This window comes from Alligator mississippiensis, chromosome 4, assembly GCF_030867095.1.
Source record: "Alligator mississippiensis isolate rAllMis1 chromosome 4, rAllMis1, whole genome shotgun sequence".
Classification (NCBI taxonomy): Eukaryota; Metazoa; Chordata; order Crocodylia; family Alligatoridae; genus Alligator; species Alligator mississippiensis.
This window is the reverse complement of record NC_081827.1, coordinates 67243746-67257942: the sequence shown is the minus strand read 5'-3', so window position 1 is coordinate 67257942 and position 14197 is coordinate 67243746. Positions and strand designations below refer to the sequence as shown.

The 14197-nt window shown below is 40.8% G+C and overlaps 1 protein-coding gene across 2 annotated transcripts in view; it reads right to left on the bottom strand.

Annotated features, from left to right (window-relative positions):
• HMGA2 (high mobility group AT-hook 2) overlaps positions 1-13913 on the bottom strand; it is a 184834-nt gene extending 170921 nt beyond the window's left edge. Inside the window, exons 1-3 of one of the 2 annotated variants that reach the window (XM_006259276.4) lie at positions 13066-13913; positions 11099-11185; positions 3613-3663 (exon numbers count right to left, since the gene is read on the bottom strand). In XM_006259276.4, the coding sequence (XP_006259338.1) occupies positions 3613-3663; positions 11099-11185; positions 13066-13176 (249 nt within the window). In that variant the 5' untranslated portion in view covers positions 13177-13913. Of the gene's footprint in view, positions 1-3612; positions 3664-11098; positions 11186-12011; positions 12159-13065 lie in introns of those variants that run through there. The other variant, XM_019493203.2, reaches the window with a different exon arrangement.
• Between the last annotated feature and the right edge of the window lie 284 nt (positions 13914-14197).

Here is a 14197-nt window from a genome sequence, read left to right as displayed (position 1 = left end):
CTGGGTTTCAGTTTAAACAATGTGGAGGTGAATTGGACAAAGCCAAAAAACTATCTGGAGACATAACAAAAATAATGGAAATAAAAAAAAACCTATATAGCCTTTTAAAGCATCAACTTCAGAAACCGGTGTCAGGTTTCTCCATTAAACTGACGCTTGAGAGCACTAGAAGTCAGTGAAATTTCCAGAAGTTTTCGATATGATCCCTTGGAATAAACTGAATTATAATTGCTTATTCAGTCTCCTGCTCCAACCCTCACCCCATCATTTCCCACTCATTACTGGGCTTACACAAATGCAGAAAGAGAAAAAACCTAGAATGCAAGCTCCTTGGGGCAGGGCAATGGGGACCTGTTATGGCAAAAATCCCACCAACTGCAATGGAGCACTTCATGCCCTTGTCATCTCTGGACACTGTCATGCATTCCTATGGTATTGTAATAAAAAGAGCCAGGTTGCTTCCTCTGCAGGTCCCATTTGTATTGGAGAACCTAAGTCAGATTCCTGTACCGAGATCTCTAAAATTAAAGAGCAACAAGCTCATAAAGAGCTGGTTTTCATTATTACAACAGAACTCTCCTCTCACCAAAAATCCTCAGTGTGCTCTGCTCATAGATGAGCAACTGTGCTCACAAAACAATTTGTGCTCACAGGTGAGGTCTCTTGCAATTGAAATTAAATTCTAAACCCAAACGTGTGATTCTATCTGGATCATCCCTGTTATCTTAAATGTTCTTCTTCAAATTTCTTTACATTCAACTGGATTTTCTTTATAGCTCAATATGTATTTCCAAGACAGTCTTTCATTCTTCATTGTTAGATTGGCTTGCAAGGATCTCATCTTGGACTGTTTCTCAAACTATATATTTCTTTACTAAAAAGATAACTTCTGGTAAAGAAGATATCTATTCTACTACTCTCTACTCCACTTAACTTTCTTCCCCGGCCCTCCCCCCAGTTTTATACTAGTCAAAAAGATTTAGTCCCTCTTCTGAAAAAAATTGAGAGTCACAAACGTTAAATACTTAATTTGAACCGGCAGAAAGACTGGCTACTGGAATTCTACAGAGGTCTGTTAGCTAGTATGTCTCTACATGTGCATATTGAAGGAAACAGCAGAAATAATACTTTACAATTTGATGAACAACATATGACACAACCTCTAGACTCACGAAAAAGAGTTACAAACTTAGAAAAATACCTGCCATATACAATTCCACCCCCCCCAAAAAAGGAAATCTATACATTCCTTCTTTTAATTGATACATAACTGTTTAAAGTAATACCTAATTTAAATGTATTGGATTAAGAAAGAAAATAACCACTAATGTATTTTAAAAGTCTACATGAAATTCATGCGAGAGGAGGAGGAGTTTTCTGAACAGAAGCTAGATTTTAAAACACAGTGAGCTACATGTTGCCATCTGTTTTTAGGCAGAATCCCTCACTGACTAAAAATTGTTGGCATGATAATGGCTCACTTAACAATATTTTTTCATGGATAAAATGCAATATAACTCTCCATTTCACCACATGCAGAGCCCATAAGCCTAACTCAAACTGTAAAAGAGCAAAGCAGAAAAGAGAAAATGGCACTTGTGTTTTCCAGAATCTATAGCACTGCATCACTGTTGGGTACAAACTTGTACATTTTGTCTAAAATTCACAAAAAACAATCATATAGCACGGGACTGAATGTGTAAAGAAATCTGCTTGTGATATTTGCAACAAGAAAATATTGCTGTGTTTGAAAATAAACCTTACTCTCAAAGAAATGAGCACCATTTGCTGGAAGAAAGTGACTTGATATTCTGTAAGATAGTCAATAATTTATGCAGTTCAGACTCTTCAACTGAAGGATTCTACTGAACTTGATTCTGCGCTGCTGCTACCTGGTCATCATACTATAAAACAATATATCATCTTTTTTCCTCTTCAGAGAAGATGCCTCTTAATTTCTAACTACAATTCAAACGGTGACTCTTTCCATTCCCACAGAATTAACAACTTCATGCAGCTACCATATCATGAAATGCAAATGTAGGTGGCTTTGTTGTAATTCACAATATATTCACAAATACATAGCCAAGCCTAGTAAATCCTGGAAAATCTTACAAGTGAACTGACATTAATATAATGGCATTGCTGAGCTATTTATTATTTGCTTCCTGTAATCCACTTTTGGAAAATATTACCAAATTATGTAATTTTCTACAAATCATCTAATTTCCTAATGCCACTTGATTTCTTTGTGTACCGATAGTCTACCTACTTTAAACACTGTAGCCATAAACAATACACACTGTATATGACTGCCTAAATTTGCTCCACAAAACTGCAGGAACATCCTGGGGTCCTTTTATCACTGGATGACAATATCAGGACTATTTTTAAGGTGTATGGGAAAGCCATCGCTCCCCTCTTGTGCTTAGCTGCTGACACCTTGGGGAACCTCAGCTGTAGTTGTAAGCTTCCTGTGGTGCTGTTTTAGCTCTAGGAAGCATGGATGCCTTGACAACAGTCTTAATGCACACTGGAAAGAAATAAGATGAACTAAAGAGGGAAAAAATGACAGCATCCAGATGAAGATAGGGAGGAAGGAACATAATGAAGGAATGAAGACAGGGATAAAGAGAGAGAGGGCAGGAAAAAAGGTACAGAAAAAATGTTGGCCAGACAGGGAGAAAGTAAAAAGTAACTGAGGAAGGAAAACTAGAAAAGTAATTTGTTATAGAGCATATGGTTGCACCCTCAGTTTCTTCCATTAAACACCTGCTGTTGGTTTTCACATGCCGTTCTCCTTGCTTTCCTTTTGGGAGTGTGCACATCAGGGAAAGAAATAGAAAGGGAAAGAGCAGAGGGAGGTTTCTCATCAATTTAAATCCTCAAGAACACTGAATCTCTAGTCTCCAGAGAAGCAAGAGTATGTATGTTCCAAAAATGCATTTGCTTCAAGATCAACATCTAGGAAGTCAACAGAAAGTAGGAGAGCACAGTGGGACCGGACCAAAACTTTAAATTTAAATATTCCACATCACCTAGTCTATGAGACATAAAGATGGCCCACACAGGAAAAACAAAACAGCAAAACTTCAAACGCAAGTTTCCCACAGTATATATTTGTTCTTTTTAAGGATTTGAGGAGAAATGTACTGTTTCCCAGGGAGAGAGGAACATTAATGAGATAAAGAAGGTTTTTTAACTTTATCTTGTACATGCTGCATTTGAATTTTATCATCTTCCATAATCACCTTCTGAAGCCTGATAATACCCCCTTTAACCTTTGTTACTCAATTACTGAACAAGTTATCTCATTGTTACCCTTTTTGAAGGAAGAGTTGAGGCTCTTTTCATGCTGATAAGAGACACACATAAGTATTCACTCCCAGCAAACATTTAGTAGTAAAGTGTCTTGAGCAAACTATCAGAGTCTAAAGGTAGGAAGTTGTGATAACTTATCTGCTACCTTAACTCTTTCATTGATCTACTAGAATAGAAAGAAATGAAGATAGAAATTCTGTTTTGAAATTAAATCCTTGTTTTAAAGGAGTGATTTTAAAACATGTTTTATAAAGAAAAAATAGATTAAATAACCGGAAATGAAATATTTACCCATTTTCTGGGCCGGCCTCTGGGTCGTTTTTCTCCAGTGGCTTCTGCTTTCTGTAAAGTGAAAAAACAGCGTATTTTATCTTCCAACATTATTTAGTAGTCCTGGTAACTGAGAACATATTTCCTGTAATATTACCCATTAAGATATATCTGCTGATTCGACAGGTGGCACCAAGCCTCTGTCTCTGTCTCTCTCTCTTATGGGTGAATATGCCTACTTTCCTGTTTCTAACATTTCATAGCACTAAAATTCCCTCCGGTATAGTGTTAAAGCATACAATCTTTCAAGAGGAAGGAAACAGATTTTAAGAACTGACTATTTATTCTGCCATTCTTATCTATAGTCTAATGATGATGTTCTTTGTCCATGACAAAAGCATCTCAGCTTCAATATGCAAACATAGCTTCTAAATTCTGAGCAAATCTTTCATCATTCCAAAACATTCCTTCATTTTCCAGAGTTGAAGCAAAGTGAACAGGAGGTATCCTCAAAATAACAGCTCATACTTAAGTACAGTGGTGGATACCAAAGGATTAAATAAAGGAAACCTGGGTTGTACCAGAAACTCCACCATTAATTTGCTTGGTGAGCTTGGGATACATTTATCTTTGTGAATCACTTTGTGATATTTGGATAGAAGAGTATATCTCAAGGATTATTATGTATTGGCAGACGCTATCGCTGTGCTCATATCTGTATCTGATTAATCACAACAGTAGCCATGTACATAGACAAAGGATTAATTCTGGCCCTGCTAAAATCAATGGAGTTTTACCTTTACTGCAGTGGAGATAGGATTTTACCTTGTGTGCAATGACATTTCCTTTGAATGAAGACTTGTGTTACACCTGGTGCGTTATAAGTTTCCAGAGCCCTGCTTCTTCATGGTGTGTGTGTGTTTGATTTTCCCTCAGGAGTCAATTGTCTCATTATAGAAATCCTTTATTGGCAAATCTCTGTAACAAGCACTGTAATGCCATGCCATGTAAAGTGAATCCCTCTAAAAAGAATCTGAGCTGAGGCCAATCTCTACAAACCTTGCACTATAAGTACAGTGAAATAACTTTGAAATAAATCTTACCAAGAAAAAACCTGTGAAAAATAAAATTCACACTCCTAAAGGGCAAAATTATCACTCAGACTTGTTAAAAGAGTAAACTTACTCTTTAATAACTTATACCAGTGTTACTTGTAAGGTGAAACCCTCTTATGAGAATACATGTTAAAGTACATTTGCTGTATTCTGTAGCTATTTCAGGTTTTTGTTTCCTTTCACAACCTTTGCTTTTATGTCATTATAACTTTGGATGATGCATGTAAAGTGATCTTTAGCTTAAAATGTCTGTTATACCCTGTGCTTATGTTTATTATTGAACAAATCAGAAGCATAAATATTAAAGAAAAGATCCGTTTAAAATGTTCTTAAATAAACACCCCCCCTGCACACACAATTTTTAAGTTTTATAGAGCTAAATTAAAGACCATTCTGTTAGTGTCTATAAAAACCAACACGAACCATTTTGAAAACTATTGCAAATGCATTATTGTAATTAAGCAAACTAAGAAAAGACAAAAATAATAAGCTTAACTAGACTATGTAAAGAAGCTTGATTAGAAGGATAACCTGAAGATTTCTTTGAATAGGTAATCTTAACTTCCTCTTATAAACTGTCATGCAGTGAAGCTGTTTACCATTAACAATGCTATTTCACCCCAGAGGTGGCTACATTACAGAAGTGGATCGTGTTCCCAGCAATGTATCATTTGTCTATCAGTTTGTAAAGTACTTTGGGACCCTTTGGGTTCAAAGGCACTACATTACGGGTGTATATGATTTCCACCTTATGTTAGAAGAAAAAACATTTCCATGGCTCTTATCAAAATCAAATCTCTCCCAGAGGTTATCTGGGCAACAGCAATGCATTCCAGTTATTATGTTTTGGTACAGAGAGGTGCTGTAAGTAAATAGGAAAGTTTCCATAGACTAAACTGCAGAAGATGAATGACAAGGACTTCCAGAATGGAAATGTTATCTCTCTTCTAAGAAGGGACAAAGACAAAACACTTCTTGAACAAGCAAGAAGGAACAATAATGCTCAAAAGTAGATGATAAAGAACTCTAAGAAGCAGTCCCATTTTATTTTTCAGCTGGATTTTTTTTTTTTGCGCCACTTATTTCGTAAACATAACACACATTCACCCTGGAGGCAAAATGTGGTTGTTTGATTTAAATACCTGAAGGGACGACTAGTTGTTTACCAATCAAATAATTTCATGTTTTTCCACGCAGTTTTATTTTCCTTAACAGAAGGACAAGCACACCAACCCAAGAGCACTGCTTTGCCTCTTGAATAGATATTCACAGCAACAAAATCCATCTGTCCTAGTAGCTGTTTGTTTTCATTAAAATGTTGTGTCTAGAGTGATGGACAAACCAAAGCCAAGTCACCCAAAAATAATTGAGAGTGTTATTTAGGCAAGCAGTCTCAACTACCTGCTTTGCCAAAGGTAACTGTGGCTTGAGTCTTCTGATGCTGCACTTAAAAGTAAGATACATTAAGGTAAGTTATATAGCTCATCATGTGATACATTATAAGGCCTGACTTCGCTCTAACATGACACATGTAACACCACCCCTAAAAGAGGAGGGCTGGGAGAGGTAGCAGACAACCAGTTTAATGGTGTTTTTCAAAATATTAAACTTCTATGAACAACATGAAGAGTATCTTTTTCTGTGATAAATTTTAGGAATTGAAGTAGTTTAAGCAACTTTTTTACCACAAGAGATGCCTCTGAGAAATGGTGTTTTTCACGTGATCACCAGCTGGATTTACTTTGTACAACTGGTGTTCCAAGACTATTTGGACTGAAGAGAGTTAATAGGTAGTGGATAGATTTTCAAATCACCTAAGATTTCCCAGTATAAGGCTACCTGCCCTTGCTTCACTAACAAAGGATGCCATGGGTTCAGCAAAGGTAGAACCTGACTGTCCACTATCACCACCTCCTTGATGCAAGGGTGTGCACTGCCAAGCAGAAACTGAAATTGTAGTGTTGAAGGCAATTAACAAGACAAGACGGGTGTGAATAATTTAATGGATATAAAGTGTTCTTCAGGCATCCACCTATTGTCAAGCAGGAACCCAGATGCAACAGAATCCAAACTTTGTACATTCTAGCTGACTTGCAAAATGATCTGTTGAGACGTCAAGATAAAATGTGTCAGAGGTATAGGTCAGCTGGAGTAACTGATAGCTCTCCGAACACAGATCACTGTTGTCAAACCTAGTCAAAAGAACTTGCACAGTGAAAGGGTCTTTTTGTGAAAAGTCACTTTGTTACAAAAAATTGAAAGACACCTAGGAACTGAACAGATAGAATCCATGTCATCTTGTTGACCTAGTTTAACTCTAAACTGGGTTTTGCCTTCTTCTCCTGCCTTCCCACATCTTACTCAAAACATCTCATTCTGTGGTATCTCTGTCAGATGCAGTGACCACTTGCGCATCAGACCCTGTTTCCCTTTAAGCTTCTTATGGACGGTCCCAGTTTTAAGAAACGAAGCATAGGAAACTCAACTGGATTTTCAAAGTATGGTATAGGATAAAATTCTAGCTCCACTGACGTCATGGGCAACACTTCCACTGACTTTTAAAAGGGCCAGGATTTCACCCTTAAACAATTTAATTACATCTCACATGGCCCTCTGCAAGGCAAACCATGGCCATACGAAATGGAAATAACAGAAAGTTTAGATATATACAGTACCATAAATCCTGTTTTGTAAAGTATGCTTTCCTGAACGCAATTGAGGTTTTTTTGGTTATTTAATTTCATTCTATTAAAAACAAAATACTGTCTGTTACAGCTTCAAGTAGATTTAAAACTCAAGTGAATATGAATTTCCTAGAACTTTTACTTTTCTAAATCTACAGGCTGCACGTCTAATGTTTTCACTTGTGGCCCATAGTCTCTAGTACTATTGTGCTTACACCATAAGAGTGTTTCTTCATTCTGAATGAGGGAAACTTTATGCCAGTATTTCTATCAAGCACAACTACAGGACCTACACAAAGAAAAGTCCTGAATGCTTAAGAAAAAATGGAGATGTGATAGTAACAGTGCTCTATCTAAAAAATAAACCTCAACTCTAGAGCACCCAAGATATGAACAGCGGGATGTCAATATTTTGACCTTTTTTTGTTCAAAGTAAAACAGTTATTTCTTAGAAAAAGAAGATCTTCACTTATTTTACTATTTTTTTCACAAACGATTTTAATCAGTAACAGCAAGACTTGTTCAGAAACACAGTCCTTAATAATAGAGTAATTCTAAGCACTCAAGTGCAAGGTAATTAGAGTCCTTTTGTGGCTGTCTCCTACTTGTCATCTCTGAACATGTTATTTGTATTCACTCTTTGTAGACTGCTTTGGGATTTTTCCCTTCTGTTTGGTAGAAGGTAGGCTTACCTTTTGTATTCATTAGAAAATAAATCAGACATGCATTATATGTAAATCAGTTTTTATGTGTGTATTACCTGAAATTAAGGTAATTGCTACATTATTAGCTGTCCAATTGGTCTTGCAACATTCTGCATATATTGTCAAGTTTCACACTGCTAATTTCCTAACAAGCACAGTTTGTTTTCAAATGCCCCAAGGCCAGTTTACTAAGGCCAAACACAAACTCTGAAAGTAAAATAAAACAAAAACACCCCCAAAACACCCACCATGCACCAAGAGATTTTAAATACACAACACAATCAAAATCTCAAGGCAAACTGTGCCTCAACTGATTTAAAGGTATTTACTTTTTAAAAGTATAATAAAACAAAGCCTCGGTACTTGTCTGAGTATTTTTAGCTCCCTGCCACTTTGTGTAATACATTTTTAATTGTGATGTGTAATGGTTTGCAAGAGAACACCCAATCAATTAATCATGAGTGCCTTCTCATGTCTGCTCTGTGGGTTCTAGTGGTGTACGTTTATCTTACATGTTGTGAACACTATAGTACATTTCAATGAGCTCACTTTGAAAAACATAGGCCACACACTATTCTTTAGAAATTCCAGCAATTTTCAGCTGTATGTATAGCAACCAAGTTGACATGCATAGGGTCTTAGCCAAGTTAACTAGCACTGCTTTGAGAGTTGAGAGGGTAGAGAAACCCTTACATTTACAGGTACAGATACAGATATATAGATATAGACATAGATATGTCATCAGAAAGTTACAATGAAACTCATTATTTTAAAAGTGATACTTACAGATACAATTGAATCTTCATTTTTTAATGTAAACTTATCAATTCATGTTTACTAACAAAAAATGATCAAAAAGAAATTGTATAAAATAAAACCTGGAGAATTCAAATGTGAAGTTACAACATTTGAAGGAGGGTTTAAAGATCTATTTTGAAAAAAGGCAGAAAAATATTTATTTGAAACATGATGCCAAAATGTTTTGCTTCCCTCCTACCCCTACCCTTTAAAAAAGCTGGATAACTGTTTTACACTTTGGAAAATTTAATAAATACTTTGCATTTGGGATACATTTAATATTTCTGTTATCAAAAAGGCTGAAAACAAAAATCAGACTTACATTTGGGAAAACGTCTAGGATGTTTTTAATGATAAATAAGACAATTGCACTTTGGTCAAATTTTATTATAAACAACATCCTGTAGGAGTCTGCCATAGTTACAGAGTTACTTAGTGAACTCTGAAAATCAAAAAGACGCAATTAACTTATTCAGGTCTCAATCCACATTAAAAAGTAGCAACAGGCACCAAAATGATCTGGAACATAACTGAACTGCATACTATACCATTTCTAGAGTAAGGAAGCGCTTTCTAATTTATGTTGATTTTAATCCCTACAGATTAATTAAAAGATTTCAGTATTTCTACTAGGAACATCTTTTAAAAATATATTTTTACCATTTTTTTAATTTGCTCTTGTAATATTACAAAAAGCAACATGACACAAAGCAAAATCTACTCTTCTGATAGTAATCATCAAAATTTGGGTTTTCCGAAATAGTAAAAGTTTGTCCAATCTCTTTTTAGCTAAATATAAACCATTTAATAATGAATCTGAAATATATGTTAACTATCTAAAGAGAAAAATCTACATAGCTAAATAGGTTACAACACAAATTATGTTTATCCATTTTAAATATCTAACTGAAAAGTATATTTACCAATTTAAGGATCTTCTGACTGAATAAATGCTTTGTTTTGTTTGGGTTTTTATTACAGTCCAGGCAGTAACAATGGTATATTAAGCATAGTAACATACATTCCATAAAGCAACACTCAAAACAGTTCAAATAAAATGGAAACTGAACCTACAGTCAACCCCTAATAAATTAATATTTATCACTAGCTAGCATGGTAATTTTTAATACTGAAAACTATCAAACCTAACATGGTCAGTACCCATAGACACACTGAAAAATTAACCATAATTAAAAAAACACCCAACCATATTCCAACACACACTTTGCCATCTAACCCTTCCAAAGCAAAAGGAACTGATACATTTAAGCACCACAGTTCCCTCCTAGATTTTGTAAGCTTTTGTTTTCAACTTTGTACCTGCAAATGAGGGCTAACTGCAGTATAACCGTCTCCATAAACATGACCCTTGTATTTGTTCCCAACACTATATCCACGTTCACCAAAAACTCTTCATCTATATCATTCTTCTTGTCACCATTATTCTATAATACACATTTGCTAATTTAAATAAAACTAAGGCAGACTTTCAGATTAAATTTATTGTTTAAGGTCTATGGGAAAAAAGATTGACTTCACTGAACTCTCTCTTCGCTGAACCCTACCTTTGCTAGACATATTCAGAACCACCGTAATATGCAGGAGCTACCCCCACCAGATGTTAATAGCACAAAAGACTAATATCTCTTCAAGCAAAAGTCACTTTGAAGCTGATTACCAAACAATATGCATCAAGCCTTCACTATAACTCACAGTTTACTATCTTTTTTTCAAAGCAGTACATTTAAAAAAATCTACACATAATTAGAATGACTTCTAATTACCATATGTTTGACAAAACACTTAGTTTTAGTATACAGATTTGGTTTCAGGCAGTGGTGTAAATGAGCAAGAAATTAACCTTTTTTTCTTTTCCTTTTAAAATCCCAAAGTAAAAAAGAAATTCTAACTAAAATTCAAAAGGTTGAGATTTGCTGCAGACAGCAAAGAGGTCAAAAAATATATCAAATGTGCCAAGTCACACCACTAGTTTATACGTTATTCAAAAAGTAAAATGCCCTGTATATGTTCTGTGAAATAGGATTTTCCTTCAGCAAATATCAGCTCTGATCTGAAAAGGTAAAATACAGGCAATAGGTGGTTTCCCTTCCTAAAACTGCACTACAGTTCTGGGCTAAATATATGAAATGATTTGGACTCTAACCACTGAACAGATGGCAATGGTAGGGACTCTCTCTAATCTCACCTTCTGAGCTGCTTTAGAGGGACTCTTGTTTTTGCTTCCTTTAGGTCTTCCTCTTGGTCTTTTAGGAGATGGCTCTCCAGTTGGTTCCTAAACACAGGAAAACAGGCTATTGTGGCAAGAATCTCCCAAAAGAAACTATCCAAGTACAAACCACAACTGAGCCACTACTCACAACACATAAGTGTATAAAAGAGACATACATTTAAAGGAAAATAAAGATTTAAAAAAAAGAGAACTCTATTGTGCAGCTTTAAAAATAAAAAAAAGCTTCATTTCAACTGCAATCCAGTAACAAAACCCTGAAAAGTTGGCAAATTCTAACAATAGGAAAACATACCTGAAAACATGTTTTGTTGGGGGCTGTTTGTTTTTTTTTAAAACTAAGATGTCTATCAAAGCCTTGGTGGGAGGAGAACCATTCAAAAATTAACACTCTTTACTCGTTTCCCCAGAATAAAACAGAATTATTGTCGGCAGTTTCCAGCCCGTTTGCAAACAAGGGTTGAGAGCCTGAGAGGCTAGAAAGCAATCTGCAATCTATTTTCTCCTAAGGGCACCAGTCGTTTGGGAGGGGGTGGGGGTCGGGGGGCTTCTACTCAGGCCACATTTAAGTGCCTGTTGTTCAAATAGAAATGTCTGGGTTTCTTTGAGGCGGCTTTTGGCAAACAAAACAAACAAACAAACAACCCCCCCCCCCAAAAGCCCTTTGTGGAAATCAAATATCTGGAAGTAAACACAGAAGTTGTGCACACTGTGAGAACAAGTGCTGGTGTGGAGCTGCGCTCTGCCCGGGTCCCTGGGCTTTGATAGTAAATAAAGCAGTCATTAGCATGGCTCGGAGTGACTAATACTGCGGAGTCCAAATATTTATTCAGTGAATCATAAATACTATCAAACTCTTCGGGCTCCAAACCTCGAGCGTTTCATTCAGCGGACAGGATGTGGTGGAGCTAATTAAATGCAGTTTGTTAAGCAGCCTGCGACGCCTCGGATGCCTCACGCTGCCCGCGCCTGGGAGGGAGGGAGGAAGGGAGGAGGAAGGGGGCAGCCCGGCTCCGGGCCGCCTCCCGCGCGAGCCGCGGGGCACATGTGGAGGCAGCGCTCGCTCTTTCTCCGCCGTGCATTCAAATGCTAACGCGGCCCGCGGTCCCCCGTAATGTGCAGGACCTGAGCGCCGGGCCGCGCCGGGCCGGGAGGGGACAGAGGTCGTAGCGAGCCCGCGCCGGGCAGGGGCGAGGAGCTGCAGCCGGCGGGGCCGAGGGGCAGCGCGGGAAGCAGGGGCCGCTCCCCCCGGGCTGCGTGGCAGGCACCGCCGCCCCCTCCCCGCGGTGCTGCGGACCGGGGCCGGGCCGAGGCGAATGAATGAGGGCAGAGCTTTCAAAAAGCGTTGCGGCGGCATCCCCCAGCGACCCTCCGGCCCGACCTCCCCAGTGCACCGGCTGCCCGGCGGGGGGGGCTGCAAACCCCGGGCACCGCTGCACAGGGCAGGGGGCGGGAAGCGCCGGACAGCAGCCTGGCCCCGGGGCAGGGCTTGAGAGGCCGGGGGGGGGGGGGGGGGGGAGGGCAAGGACCTGCCTGGGAGCAGGCACAAGGTGCAAGCCCCCCACCGGCCGTCGGGCTGGGCGCCTCGTGGCGGCAGTCGGGGGATGGGGGGCACACAAAGCCTCGCGCCTCCTCCCCACCCCAGGGGTAGAACAGGATCAGCCCCCGGCGGGACGGACACACACACAGGGCCTGCCATTTCAAACGCGGCTTGGAGCGCGCTGGTTGGTCCGGGTCCCCATTGACACGGCCAGGCGCGCACAATAGCGCCGGTCCCAGGAGGGGCTCGAGCCCTGGCGCGCGCGCACATGCACACACACACACACACACACACATGCACGCACACACACATGCACACACGGAGCGGGGCAGCCGCATGCAACCAAGCCCCCCCTCCCGCCCCCGGTCCCGCCGCGGGCACTGACTTGCGGCTGCTTCCTGGGTCTGCCGCGTCCCCGCTTCTGCGGCGCGGAGGTGGCAGGTTGCTCCGGGGCGGGCGCGGAGGGCCGCCCGGATCCCTCGCCTCGTGCGCTCATCGCGACCTCTGCGGCGCGGCCCGGCCCCGGCACCGGCTCCCCGGGCGCCTCGGCGAGGGGGCGGGCAAGGGGTGGGCGATCCCGAGCTCCCGCAGCTCCCGCTGCTCGCTGCCACCGCCGCACCGGACGTCCTGGTGCTGCCAAAAAGAGAAGGGGAGGAGGAGGTGGCGGCGCGGGGCTGGTGCGGGAGGAGGAGGAGGAGGAGGGGGGATCTCCTCTCTCACAGTTTAGGACGGGTTAGTAACATGAAGCAGTGCAAGGGGGAAGAAAAGGAGGGAGAGAGAGAACCGCAGCCCTGGAGCCGCTGGGAGAGGGGACGCAAAGCAGGGGGGGGTCTCCCAAATTGAACGCAAGCGGTGGGTATCGGATCAGGACCGAGTCGAGATCAAACGCATTGAAAACGCAACTGGTGACACCGCCGGGCTCCCCGCAGCCAAGAAGCCGCCGGCATTGAAACCCCCAATGTTAAAAAAAGGGGACTCATTCAAAATTTAAAAGGCAAACTTGCAGGGAGACAGAGAGGGAGGGAGCTGCTCCGCGGCTCGTGCCTGGGATGTGAGCGGCTCCGGCTACAATATTATGATGCGAGTCCTGCTCACGGACTCAACTAGGATGAGTAAAGAGGGAGGGGGAAAAAAAAGCAAAAACAAAACAAAACACACCTTTGCCCGGGGGTGGAAAAAAATAGGCGGGGGCTGTGCAAGGGGAAAAAGGAGGAGGCAGGGCGAAAAGCGAGCGCCCGGGTGCTGGAGCGCGGCCAGATCGGAGAGGAGAAGCCCGGCAGCAGGCGGGGCGGAGCGGAGCGGGCGCCCGGGGATGCCCGTGCCCTGCCCTCCTCTCCCCAGCTCGGGAGGCCGCGGGGCAGGCACGGGCGTCAGGGCACGTCTCCCCGAATCCAGCTTGTCCCACCAAGCAAACAAACGAAAAGAGGTTTGTCAAGGCTTCCGCTCTAATCCCCCGCTCTTCTGCTTGCTCCAGTGTTTTTGTGCTGCCTCAGACACTCAACCTCCTGCAGGCTCGA